The sequence below is a fragment of the Oncorhynchus mykiss genome, unplaced genomic scaffold (genome assembly GCF_013265735.2).
Source record: "Oncorhynchus mykiss isolate Arlee unplaced genomic scaffold, USDA_OmykA_1.1 un_scaffold_191, whole genome shotgun sequence".
NCBI lineage: Eukaryota > Metazoa > Chordata > Actinopteri > Salmoniformes > Salmonidae > Oncorhynchus > Oncorhynchus mykiss.
The window spans coordinates 241,200-255,566 of record NW_023493677.1 but is presented as its reverse complement, the minus strand read 5'-3'; the positions used below and the strand labels follow the sequence as shown (position 1 = coordinate 255,566).

Here is a 14,367-nt window from a genome sequence, read left to right as displayed (position 1 = left end):
CCATCTTCCCATCAATTTTAACCATCTTCCCTGTCCCTGCTGAAGAAAAGCAGGCCCAAACCATAATGCTGCCACCACCATGTTTGACAGTGGGGATGGTGTGTTCAGCTGTGTTGCTTTTACGCCAAACATAACGTTTTGCATTGTTGCCAAAAAGTTCAATTTTGGTTTCATCTGACCAGAGCACCTTCTTCCACATGTTTGGTGTGTCTCCCAGGTGGCTTGTGGCAAACTTTAAACGACACTTTTTATGGATATCTTTAAGAAATGGCTTTCTTCTTGCCACTCTTCCATAAAGGCCAGATTTGTGCAATATACGACTGATTATTGTCCTATGGACAGAGTCTCCCACCTCAGCTGTAGATCTCTGCAGTTCATCCAGAGTGATCATGGGCCTCTTGGCTGCATCTCTGATCAGTCTTCTCCTTGTATGAGCTGAAGGTTTAGAGGGACGGCCAGGTCTTGGTAGATTTGCAGTGGTCTGATACTCCTTCCATTTCAATATTATCGCTTGCACAGTGCTCCTTGGGATGTTTAAAGCTTGGGAAATCTTTTTGTATCCAAATCCGGCTTTAAACTTATTCACAACAGTATCTCGGACCTGCCTGGTGTGTTCCTTGTTCTTCATGATGCTCTCTGCGCTTTTAACGGACCTCTGAGACTATCACAGTGCAGGTGCATTTATACGGAGACTTGATTACACACAGGTGGATTGTATTTATCATCATTAGTCATTTAGGTCAACATTGGATCATTCAGAGATCCTCACTGAACTTCTGGAGAGAGTTTGCTGCACTGAAAGTAGAGGGGCTGAATAAATTTGCACGCCCAATTTTTCAGTTTTTGATTTGTTAAAAAAGTTTGAAATATCCAATAAATGTCGTTCCACTTCATGATTGTGTCCCACTTGTTGTTGATTCTTCACAAAAAAAGACAGTTTTATATCTTTATGTTTGAAGCCTGAAATGTGGCAAAAGGTCGCAAAGTTCAAGGGGGCCGAACACTTTTGCAAGGCACTGTATTTCATTCATTCATTCGTACCGTATACCCCGTTATGGTACAGGAACGATATGAAGGTATGAAAATCTGTATATCTCCCAACCCTAGTTTGTTTGTGTGTAGGTTCTTGGTAGAGGGGGCCCAGGGTACGGTGTTGTACACAGGAGACTTCCGACTGGCGAAGGGAGACGCCTCCCGCATAGAACTCCTCCACTCTGGGAGCAGGTACACACACACACATACGTACATACATATACATACATACATACATACATACATACACACACACACACAGTGGAGCAAAAAAGTATTTAGTCAGCCACCAATTGTGCAAGTTCTCCCACTTAAAAAGATGAGAGGCCTGTAATTTTCATCATAGGTACACTTCAACAGGATCAGTCGTCCTGTAAGTAATATATATACACTGCTCAAAAAAATAAAGGGAACACTAAAATAACACATCCTAGATCTGAATGAATGAAATATTCTTATTAAATACTTTTTTCTTTACATAGTTGAATGTGCTGACAACAAAATCACACACAAATTATCAATGGAAATCAAATTTATCAACCCATGGTCTGGATTTGGAGTCACACTCAATTAAAGTGGAAAACCACACTACAGGCTGATCCAACTTTGATGTAATGTCCTTAAAACAAGTCAAAATGAGGCTCAGTAGTGTGTGTGGCCTCCACGTGCCTGTATGACCTCCCTACAACGCCTCGACATGCTCCTGATGAGGTGGCGGATGGTCTCCTGAGGGATCTCCTCCCAGACCTGGACTAAAGCATCCGCCAACTCCTGGACAGTCTGTGGTGCAACGTGGCGTTGGTGGATGGAGCGAGACATGATGTGCTCAATTGGATTCAGGTCTGGGGAACGGGCGGGCCAGTCCATAGCATCAATGCCTTCCTCTTGCAGGAACTGCTGACACACTCCAGCCACATGAGGTCTAGCATTGTTTTGCATTAGGAGGAACCCAGGGCCAACCGCACCAGCATAAAGTCTTACAAGGGGTCTGAGGATCTCATCTCGGTACCTAATGGCAGTCAGGCTACCTCTGGCGAGCACATGGAGGGCTGTGCGGCCCCCCAAAGAAATGCCACCCCACACCATGACTGACCCACCGCCAAACCGGTCATGCTGGAGGATGTTGCAGGCAGCAGAACGTTCTCCACGGCGTCTCCAGACTCTGTCACATGTGCTCAGTGTGAACCTGCTTTCATCTGTGAAGAGCACAGGGCGCCAGTGGCGAATTTGCCAATCTTGGTGTTCTCTGTCAAATGCCAAACGTCCTGCACGGTGTTGGGCTGTAAGCACAACCCCCACCTGTGGACGTCGGGCCCTCATACCACCCTCATGGAGTCTATTTCTGACCATTTGAGCAGGCACATGCACATTTGTGGCCTGCTGGAGATCATTTTGCAGGGCTCTGGCAGTGCTCCTCCTGCTCCTCCTTGCACAAAGGCGGAGGTAGCGGTCCTGTTGCTGGGTTGTTACCTTCCTACGGCCTCCTCCACGTCTCCTGATGTACTGGCCTGTCTCCTGGTAGCGCCTCCATGCTCTGGACACTACGCTGACAGACACAGCAAACCTTCTTGCCACAGCTCGCATTGATGTGCCATCCTGGATGAGCTGCACTACCTGAGCCACTTGTGTGGGTTGTAGACTCCGTCTCATGCTACCACTAGAGTGAAAGCACCGCCAGCATTCAAAAGTGACCAAAACATCAGCCAGGAAGCATAGGAACTGAGAAGTGGTCTGTGGTCCCCACCTGCAGAACCACTCCTTTATTGGGGGTGTCTTGCTAATTGCCTATAATTTCTACCTGTTGTCTATTCCATTTGCACAACAGCATGTGAAATTTATTGTCAATCAGTGTTGCTTCCTACGTGGACAGTTTGATTTCACAGAAGTGTGATTGACTTGGAGTTACATTGTGTTGTTTAGGTGTTCCCTTTATTTTTTTGAGCAGTGTATATTACTTACAGTATAACTACCAAATACTACTTATCATAGTACAATACATAGAACTCCTCCACTCTGGGAGAAGGTACACACATATACTACTTACAAAATTACGTAGGGGTCCAGATTGTAACAGACAAAATGACTACCAAATACTACATAGAAGTTTATCATATCAGAGCTGTGAAGTGGAGCAGAACATGCTGAGAGGAGTCTAGTGACAAAGTGCCATCCATCCTGTTTTCCCACCAGTTAGCTCTTGTTGTGTTAACCATTGCCAGTGTGCCTCCTTGCTGATTCCATCCATCCTGTTTTCCCACCAGTTAGCTCTTGTTGTGTTAACCATTGCCAGTGTGCCTCCTTGCTGATTCCATCCATCCTGTTTTCCCACCAGTTAGCTCTTGTTGTGTTAACCATTGCCAGTGTGCCTCCTTGCTGATTCCATCCATCCTGTTTTCCCACCAGTTAGCTCTTGTTGTGTTAACCATTGCCAGTGTGCCTCCTTGCTGATTCCATCCATCCTGTTTTCCCACCAGTTAGCTCTTGTTGTGTTAATCATTGCCAGTGTGCCTCCTTGCTGATTTGTAAGTGTTTATGCACTTGCCCACGTTAGTCATATTTAGTGGTTCTGCTAATGAAGTGTTTAGCTGCCGTGAGCTAGCTACTGCAGGCTTGCTAGATCAGCTTTCAGTGTCATATTATTTTGACATTTAGCCCTGTGTTTGTATAGGATAATGTCCCTCAGTACTTTGTTTATATACACTGTAATTATATAATGTACTTTATATGAATATTTCATTCCAAACTGTTTAGAAGTTTACATTTCAAGATCATTCAGTTGTGTGAGGCTCCCCTTTAATCAGTCACGTTGTATAGCCTAGTGTTGTATTGTCTTGTAGAGCATTACAGCAATGCTATTGAAGTCACGTTGTAGAGCATTAAGCTACTACAGCCATGCTATTGAAGTCATGTTGTAGAGCATTAAGCTACTACAGCCATGCTATTGAAGTCACGTTGTAGAGCATTAAGCTGTTACAGCCATGCTATTGAAGTCACGTTGTATAGCCTAGTGTTGTATTGTCTTGTAGAGCATTACAGCCATGCTATTGAAGTCACATTGTAGAGCATTAAGCTGTTACAGCCATGTTATTGAAGTCACGTTGTAGAGCATTAAGCTACTACAGCCATGATATTGAAGTCATGTTGTAGAGCATTAAGCTACTACAGCCATGCTATTGAAGTCACGTTGTAGAGCATTAAGCTACTACAGCCATGCTATTGAAGTCACGTTGTAGAGCATTAAGCTACTACAGCCATGCTATTGAAGTCACGTTGTAGAGCATTAAGCTACTACAGCCATGCTATTGAAGTCACGTTGTAGAGCATTAAGCTACTACAGCCATGCTATTGAAGTCACGTTGTAGAGCATTAAGCTACTACAGCCATGCTATTGAAGTCACGTTGTAGAGCATTAAGCTACTACAGCCATGCTATTGAAGTCACGTTGTAGAGCATTAAGCTACTACAGCCATGCTATTGAAGTCACGTTGTAGAGCATTAAGCTACTACAGCCATGCTATTGAAGTCACGTTGTAGAGCATTAAGCTACTACAGCCATGCTATTGAAGTCACGTTGTAGAGCATTAAGCTACTACAGCCATGCTATTGAAGTCACGTTGTAGAGCATTAAGCTACTACAGCCATGCTATTGAAGTCACGTTGTAGAGCATTAAGCTACTACAGCCATGCTATTGAAGTCACGTTGTAGAGCATTAAGCTACTACAGCCATGCTATTGAAGTCACGTTGTAGAGCATTAAGCTACTACAGCCATGCTATTGAAGTCACGTTGTAGAGCATTAAGCTACTACAGCCATGCTATTGAGGTCACGTTGTAGAGCATTAAGCTACTACAGCCATGCTATTGAAGTCACGTTGTAGAGCATTAAGCTACTACAGCCATGCTATTGAAGTCACGTTGTAGAGCATTAAGCTACTACAGCCATGCTATTGAAGTCACGTTGTAGAGCATTAAGCTACTACAGCCATGCTATTGAAGTCACGTTGTAGAGCATTAAGCTACTACAGCCATGCTATTGAAGTCGAATAGCCCCCGCGATATTCAACTTCTCAGGGAAGTTAGGAACCAATATTAACAGGCAATTAGGAAAGCAAAGGCTAGCCTTTTCAAACAGAAATTTGCATCCTGTAGCACAAACTCTAAAAAGTTCTGGGACACTATAAAGTCCATGGAGAATAAGAGCACCTCCTCCCAGCTGCCCACTGCACTGAGGCTAGGAAACACTGTCACCACCGATAAGTCCACAATAATTGAGAATTTCAATAAGCATTTTTCTACGGCTGGTCATGCTTTCCACCTGGCTACCCCAACCCCAGTCAACAGCCCTTCACCCCCCACAGCAACTTACCCAAACCTCCCCCATTTCTCCTACGCCCAAATCCAGACAGCTGATGTTCTGAAAGAGCTGCAAAATCTGGACCCCTACATATCAGCTGGGCTAGACAATCTGGACCCCTACAAATCAGCTGGGCTAGACAATCTGGACCCCTACAAATCAGCTGGGCTAGACAATCTGGACCCCTACAAATCAGCTGGGCTAGACAATCTGGACCCCTACAAATCAGCTGGGCTAGACAATCTGGACCCCTACAAATCAGCTGGGCTAGACAATCTGGACCCCTACAAATCAGCTGGGCCAGACAATCTGGACCCCTACAAATCAGCCGGGCTAGACAATCTGGACCCTCTCTTTCTAAAATTATCTGCCGCAATTATTGCAACCCCTATTACTAGCCTGTTCAACCTCTTTCGTATCGTCTGAGATCCCCAAAGATTGGAAAGCTGCTGCTGTCATCCCCCTCTTCAAAGGGGGTGAGACTCTAGACCCAAACTGCTACAGACCTATATCTATCCTACCCTGTCTAAGGTCTTCGAAAGCCAAGTTAATAAACAGATCACCGACCATTTTGAATTCCACCGTACCTTCTCCGCTATGCAATCTGGTTTCCGAGCTAGTCATGGGTGCACCTCAGCCACGCTCAAGGTCCTAAACGATATCATAACCGCCATCGATAACAGATATTACTGTGCAGCTGTATTCATCGACCTGGCCAAGGCTTTTGACTCCATCAATCACCACATTCTTATCGGCAGACTCAACAGCCTTGGTTTCTCAAAGTAAAACTAAATGCATGCTCTTCAACCGATCGCTGCCCGCACCTGCCCGCCCGTCCAGCATCACTACTCTGGACGGTTCTGACTTAGACAACTACAAATACCTAGGTGTCTGGTTAGACTGTAAACTCTCCTTCCAGACTCACATGGACAAAGGGGGTGTTGTTGGGGCTGTGTTTCTGGACCTAAGGAAGGCTTTTGATACTGTTAACCATGAGATTCTCATCACAAAATTGTCCAAGTTCAACTTTTCCCCCGATGCCTTGAGATGGATGAAATCATACCTTGAAGGCAGAGCTCAGTGTGTCAGAGTGAGCAATGAGCTGTCGCCCACTCTTAGCTATGATGTGGGAGTGCCCCAACGGTCAATACTGGGGCCCCTCCTGTTCAGCCTGTACATTAATGATCTGCCTTCTGTCTGTACTGGGTCTGAAGTTCAAATGTATGCAGATGATACAGTGATATGTGCATGCAAAGAGCAAACAACAAGCTGCACAAGAACTCACTACTGTAATGGTCCAGGTTACAAAGTGGCTTAGTGACTCGTGTTTGCATCTCAATGTGAAAAAAACTGTTTGCATGCTCTTCACAAATAGGGCAACAGATGCTACTGAGCCAGATGTCTGTGTGTCAGGGGAGAAGCTCCAGGTGGTTTCTGATTTTAAGTACCTTGGCATCATACTTGATTCCAACCTCTCTTTTAAAAAGCATGTGGAAAAGGTCATTCAAATAACCAAATTCAACCTAGATAATTTCTGATTTATATGAAATTGTTTGACTATAGCGGTAGCAAAACTGTACTTCACATCTATGATTCTTCCCCACTTAACATACTGTTTGACTAGTTGGGCCCAAGTTTGCTGTATTAAAACCTATTCAGTCTGTCTACAAACAGGCTCTCAAAGAGCTTGATAGGAAGCCCAATAGCCATCATCACTGTTACATCCTCAGAAAGCATGAGCTCCTGAGTTGGGAAAATCTTCTTGTGCAATACACCGACGCATGTCTTGTATTCAAGATCCTAAATGGCCTGGCTCCCCCCCCACTCAGTATGTTTGTTAAACAGAAAACCCAAACAATGGCAGCAGATCCACAAGGTCTACAATGAGGTGACTGTATAGTTCCCTTAAGGAAAAGCACCTTTAGTAAATCCGTTTTCTCTGTGAGAGCTTCCCATGTCTGGAATACACTGCCTTCAGACACACAACTGCACCACATATCACACTTTCACAAAATGCATGAAGACATGGCTAAAGGTCAATCAGATTTGTGAACATAATCCCTAGCTGTGTGTTGCCGCTTTCCTTGTTGTCTGTAGCTTGTAGTGTGGAAACACTTAGTTGCTTTTATGAATTTTGTCTTGCTGGTTTTTGTTCTGTCTGTATGCTACGTCTTGCTTGTCCTATGTTGTTCTGTCTGTATGCTATGTCTTGCTTGCCCTATGTTGCTCTGCGTGTGCTATGTCTTGCTTGCCCTATGTTGCTCTGCGTGTGCTATGTCTTGCTTGCCCTATGTTGCTCTGCGTGTGCTATGTCTTGCTTGCCCTATGTTGCTCTGCGTGTGCTATGTCTTGCTTGCCCTATGTTGCTCTGCGTGTGCTATGTCTTGCTTGCCCTATGTTGCTCTGCGTGTGCTATGTCTTGCTTGCCCTATGTTGCTCTGCGTGTGCTATGTCTTGCTTGCCCTATGTTGCTCTGCGTGTGCTATGTCTTGCTTGCCCTATGTTGCTCTGCGTGTGCTATGTCTTGCTTGCCCTATGTTGCTCTGCGTGTGCTATGTCTTGCTTGCCCTATGTTGCTCTGCGTGTGCTATGTCTTGCTTGCCCTATGTTGCTCTGCGTGTGCTATGTCTTGCTTGCCCTATGTTGCTCTGCGTGTGCTATGTCTTGCTTGCCCTATGTTGCTCTGCGTGTGCTATGTCTTGCTTGCCCTATGTTGCTCTGCGTGTGCTATGTCTTGCTTGCCCTATGTTGCTCTGCGTGTGCTATGTCTTGCTTGCCCTATGTTGCTCTGCGTGTGCTATGTCTTGCTTGCCCTATGTTGCTCTGCGTGTGCTATGTCTTGCTTGCCCTATGTTGCTCTGCGTGTGCTATGTCTTGCTTGCCCTATGTTGCTCTGCGTGTGCTATGTCTTGCTTGTCCTATGTTGCTCTGCGTGTGCTATGTCTTGCTTGTCCTATGTTGCTCTGCGTGTGCTATGTCTTGCTTGTCCTATGTTGCTCTGCGTGTGCTATGTCTTGCTTGTCCTATGTTGCTCTGCGTGTGCTATGTCTTGCTTGTCCTATGTTGCTCTGCGTGTGCTATGTCTTGCTTGCCCTATGTTGCTCTGCGTGTGCTATGTCTTGCTTGTCCTATGTTGCTCTGCGTGTGCTATGTCTTGCTTGTCCTATGTTGCTCTGCGTGTGCTATGTCTTGCTTGTCCTATGTTGCTCTGCGTGTGCTATGTCTTGCTTGCCCTATGTTGCTCTGCGTGTGCTATGTCTTGCTTGTCCTATGTTGCTCTGCGTGTGCTATGTCTTGCTTGTCCTATGTTGCTCTGTCTGTATGCTATGTCTTGCGTGTCCTATGTTGCTATTGTCTATATTGTAATTGTTTTTAATAACCTGCCCAGGGACTGCAGTTGAAAATGAGCCGTTTGGCTAAAACTGTCACTTTTACTGAAACGTTGATTAATGTGCACGGTCCCTGTAAAAATAAACTCAACCATTAAGCATCTCCAATCCAAAATGAAATCTAGAATCGGCTTCCTATTTCGCAACAAAGCATCCTTCACTCATGCTGCCGAACATACCCTCGTAAAACTGACCATCCTACCGATCCTCGACCTCGGCGATGTCATTTATAAAATAGCCTCCAACACTGTACTCAGCAAATTGGATGCAGTCTATCACAGTGCCATCCGTTTTGTCACCAAAGCCCCATATACTACCCACCACTGCGACCTGTATGCTCTCGTTGGCTGGCCCTCGCTTCATATTTGTTGCCAAACCCACTGGCTCCAGGTCATCTATAAGTCTTTACTAGGTTAAGCCCCGCCTTATCTCAACTCACTCGTCACCATAGCAGCACCCACCTGTAGCACGCGCTCCAGCAGGTATATTTCACTGGTCACCCCCAAAGCCAATTCCTCCTTTGGCCGCCTTTCCTTCCAGTTCTCTGCTGCCAATGACTGGAACGAATTGAAAAAGTCACTGAAGCTGGAGACCCATATCTCCCTCAATGGCTTTAAGCACCAGCTGTCAGAGCAGATCACTACACCTGTACAGAGACCATCTGTAAATAGCCCACCCAACTACCTCATCCCATATTGTTATTTTCTTTGCTCCTTTGCACCCCAGTATCTCTACTTGCACATCTATCACTCCAGTGTTAATGCTAAATTGTTATGACTTCACCGCTATGGCCAATTTATTGCCTTCCCTCTCTAATCTTACCTCAGTTGCACACACTGTATGTATATAGATTTTTTTTCTATTGTGTTATTGACTGTACGTTTTGTTTATTCCATGTGTTGTTGTTTGTGTGGCACTGCTTTGCTTTATCTTGGCCAGGTCGCAGTTGTAAATGAGAAGTTGTTCTCAACTGGCCTACCTTGGCATGGGCCAACACAGGGCCTAAGGAAAGTATTCAGACCCCTTCACTTTTTCCACATTTTGTTAAATGTATCTAATCCATTTTAGAATAATGTTTCCTCTCATTAATCGATACACAATACCCCATAATTACAAAGCCAAAAGTTGTTAATTTTAGCAAATGTATTAAAAGTAAACAAATAACTTATTTACGTAAGTATTCAGACCCTTTGCTCTGAGACTCAAAATACTGTAGAGCTCAGGTGCATCCTGTTTTTATTGATCATCCTTGATGTTTTTACAACTTGATTGGAATCCACCTGTGCTAAATTCAATTGATTTTTCAGGTGTGTGCCTTTCCAAATCATGTCCTATGTAAGGTTCCACAGTTGATAGGTAGAGCAAAACCCAAGCCATGAGGTTGAAGGAATCCTCCGTAGAGCTTCGAGACAGGATTGTGTCGAGGCACAGACCTGGGGAAAGGTACCAAAAAATATCTGCAGTATTAAAGGTCCCCAAGAACACCGTGGTCTCCATCATTCTTAAATGAAAGAAGTTTGGAACCACCAAGACTCTTCCTAGAGCTGGCCGCCCAGTCAGGGAGGTGACCAAGAACCCGATGATCGCTCTGACAGAGCTCCAGAGTTCCTCTGTAGAGATGGGTTAACCTTCCAGAAGGACAACCATCTCTGCAGCACTCCACCAATCAGGCCTTTATGGTAGAGTGGACAGACGGAAGCCACTCCTCAGTAAAAGGCACATGACAGTCCGCTTGGAATTTGCCAAAAGGCACCTAAAGGATTCTCAGACCATGAGAAACAAGATTGAACTCTTTGGCCTGAATGCCAAGTGTCACGTCTGGAGAACCAGGCGCCGCTCATCACCTGGCCAATACACTCAGGATCTTAGACTGGGGCGAAGATTCACCTTCTAACAGACCAACGAACCTAAGCACACAGCCAAGACAACCCAGGAGTGGCTTCGGGACAAGTCTCTGGATGTCGAGTCACGTCTGGAGAACCAGGCGCCGCTCATCACCTGGCCAATACACTCAGGACCTTAGACTGGGGCGAAGATTCACCTTCTAACAGGAATTTAACCCAATCAAACATCTCTGGAGAGACCTGAAAATAGCTGTGCAGCGATGCTCCCCATTCAACCTGACCGAGCTGGAGAGGATCTGCAGAGAAGAATGTGAGAAACTCCCCCAAATACAGGTGTGCCAAGCTTGTAGCATCATACCCAAGAAGACACTAGGCTGTAATCTGACAGAGGTGCTTCAACAAAAGTACTGAGTAAAGGGTCTGAATACTTATGTAAACATATTTAAAAAATTAAAAAATAAATTACGTTTTTGCTTTGTCATTATGGGGTATTGTGATGTCATTATGGGGTATTGTGTAGATTGATGAGGGGAAAAACAACTTCCTCAATTTTAGAATAAGGCTGTAACATAACAAAATGTCAAAGTCAAGAGGTCTGAATACTTTGAATGCACTGTATGAGCCCAAACCCAGAAAAAATAAATGATTGTGCTGTTATACAATACATGACACAAAAAAATATAACTGGTATAGCCTAAATTAAACAAATTCAGAGTTAGCCTACAATTATAGTGAATTTGTATTTGATTAGTTTAGTGTTTTATGGTCGAGATGGTTTAATTTTATTTATTTATTTTTATTTTACCTTTATTTAACCAGGTAGGCAAGTTGAGAACAAGTTCTCATTTACAATTGCGACCTGGCCAAGATAAAGCAAAGCAGTTCGACAGATACAACAACACAGAGTTACACATGGAGTAAAACAAACATACAGTCAATAATAAAGTATAAACAAGTCTATATACAATGTGAGCAAATGAGGTGAGAAGGGAGGTAAAGGCAAAAAAAGGCCTTGGTGGCAAGGTAAATACAATATAGCAAGTAAAACACTGGAATGGTAGTTTTGCAATGGAAGAAAGTGCAAAGTAGAAATACAAATAATGGGGTGCAAAGGAGCAAAATAAATAAATAAATTAAATACAGTTGGGAAAGAGGTAGTTGATAGGGCTAAATTATATGTGGGCTATGTACAGGTGCAGTAATCTGTGAGCTGCTCTGACAGTTGGTGCTTAAAGCTAGTGAGGGAGATAAGTGTTTCCAGTTTCAGAGATTTTTGTAGTTCGTTCCAGTCATTGGCAGCAGAGAACTGGAAAGAGAGACGGCCAAAGAAAGAATTGGTTTTGGGGGTGACTAGAGAGATATACCTGCTGGAGCGTGTGCTACAGGTGGGAGATGCTATGGTGACCAGCGAGCTGAGATAAGGGGGGACTTTACCTAGCAGGGTCTTGTAGATGACATGGAGCCAGTGGGTTTGGCGACGAGTATGAAGCGAGGGCCAGCCAACGAGAGCGTACAGGTCGCAATGGTGGGTAGTATATGGGGCTTTGGTGACAAAACGGATTGCACTGTGATAGACTGCATCCAGTTTGTTGAGTAGGGTATTGGAGGCTATTTTGTAAATTACATCGCCAAAGTCGAGGATTGGTAGGATGGTCAGTTTTACAAGGGTATGTTTGGCAGCATGAGTGAAGGATGCTTTGTTGCGAAATAGGAAGCCAATTCTAGATTTAACTTTGGATTGGAGATGTTTGATATGGGTCTGGAAGGAGAGTTTACAGTCTAACCAGACACCTAAGTATTTGTAGTTGTCCACGTATTCTAAGTCAGAGCCGTCCAGAGTAGTGATGTTGGACAGGCGGGTAGGTGCAGGTAGTGATCGGTTGAAGAGCATGCATTTAGTTTTACTTGTATTTAAGAGCAGTTGGAGGCCACGGAAGGAGAGTTGTATGGCATTGAAGCTTGCCTGGAGGGTTGTTAACACAGTGTCCAAAGAAGGGCCGGAAGTATACAGAATGGTGTCGTCTGCGTAGAGGTGGATCAGAGACTCACCAGCAGCAAGAGCGACCTCATTGATGTATACAGAGAAGAGAGTCGGTCCAAGAATTGAACCCTGTGGCACCCCCATAGAGACTGCCAGAGGTCCGGACAACAGACCCTCCGATTTGACACACTGAACTCTATCAGAGAAGTAGTTGGTGAACCAGGCGAGGCAATCATTTGAGAAACCAAGGCTGTTGAGTCTGCCGATGAGGATGTGGTGATTGACAGAGTCGAAAGCCTTGGCCAGATCAATGAATACGGCTGCACAGTAATGTTTCTTATCGATGGCGGTTAAGATATCGTTTAGGACCTTGAGCGTGGCTGAGGTGCACCCATGACCAGCTCTGAAACCAGATTGCATAGCAGAGAAGGTATGGTGAGATTCAAAATGGTCGGTAATCTGTTTGTTGACTTGGCTTTCGAAGACCTTAGAAAGGCATGGTAGGATAGATATAGGTCTGTAGCAGTTTGGGTCAAGAGTGTCCCCCCCTTTGAAGAGGGGGATGACCGCAGCTGCTTTCCAATCTTTGGGAATCTCAGACGACACGAAAGAGAGGTTGAACAGGCTAGTAATAGGGGTGGCAACAATTTCGGCAGATAATTTTAGAAAGAAAGGGTCCAGATTGTCTAGCCCGGCTGATTTGTAGGGGTCCAGATTTTGCAGCTCTTTCAGAACATCAGCTGAATGGATTTGGGAGAAGGAGAAATGGGGAAGGCTTGGGCGAGTTGCTGTTGGGGGTGCAGTGCTGTTGACAGGGGTAGGAGTAGCCAGGTGGAAAGCATGGCCAGCAGTAGAAAAATGCTTATTGAAATTTTCAATTATGGTGGATTTATCAGTGGTGACAGTGTTTCCTATCTTCAGTGCAGTGGGCAGCTGGGCGGAGGTGTTCTTATTCTCCATGGACTTTACAGTGTCCCAGAACTTTTTTGAGTTAGTGTTGCAAGAAGCAAATTTCTGCTTGAAAAAGCTAGCCTTGGCTTTTCTAACTGCCTGTGTATAATGGTTTCTAGCTTCCCTGAACAGCTGCATATCACGGGGGCTGTTCGATGCTAATGCAGAACGCCATAGGACGTTTTTGTGTTGATTAAGGGCAGTCAGGTCTGGGGAGAACCAAGGGCTATATCTGTTCCTGGTTCTAAATTTCTTGAATGGGGCATGTTTATTTAAGATGGTTAGGAAGGCATTTTTAAAAAATATCCAGGCATCCTCTACTGACGGGATGAGGTCAATATCCTTCCAGGATACCCCGGCCAGGTCGATTAGAAAGGCCTGCTCGCTGAAGTGTTTCAGGGAGCGTTTTACAGTGATGAGAGGAGGTCGTTTGACCGCTGACCCATTACGGATGCAGGCAATGAGGCAGTGATCGCTGAGATCTTGGTTGAAGACAGCAGAGGTGTATTTAGAGGGGAAGTTGGTTAGGATGATATCTATGAGGGTGCCCGTGTTTAAGGCTTTGGGGAGGTACCTGGTAGGTTCATTGATAATTTGTGTGAGATTGAGGGCATCAAGTTTAGATTGTAGGATGGCTGGGGTGTTAAGCATGTTCCAGTTTAGGTCGCCTAGCAGCACGAGCTCTGAAGATAGATGGGGGGCAATCAGTTCACATATGGTGTCCAGAGCACAGCTGGGGGCAGAGGGTGGTCTATAGCAGGCGGCAACGGTGAGAGACTTGTTTTTAGAAAGGTGGATTTTTAAAAGTAGAAGTTC

The 14,367-nt window shown here is 44.9% G+C and overlaps 1 protein-coding gene across 4 annotated transcripts in view; it reads left to right on the top strand.

Moving 5' to 3' along the window:
- Positions 1-14,367, top strand: part of LOC110517134 (DNA cross-link repair 1C, PSO2 homolog (S. cerevisiae)) — a 32,632-nt gene that overhangs the window by 4,027 nt on the left and 14,238 nt on the right. For all 4 annotated transcript variants that reach the window (XM_036972745.1, XM_036972744.1, XM_036972746.1 and 1 more), the window contains exon 6: positions 1,123-1,224. In XM_036972745.1, the coding sequence (XP_036828640.1) occupies positions 1,123-1,224 (102 nt within the window). The remainder of the gene's footprint in view (positions 1-1,122; positions 1,225-14,367) is intronic.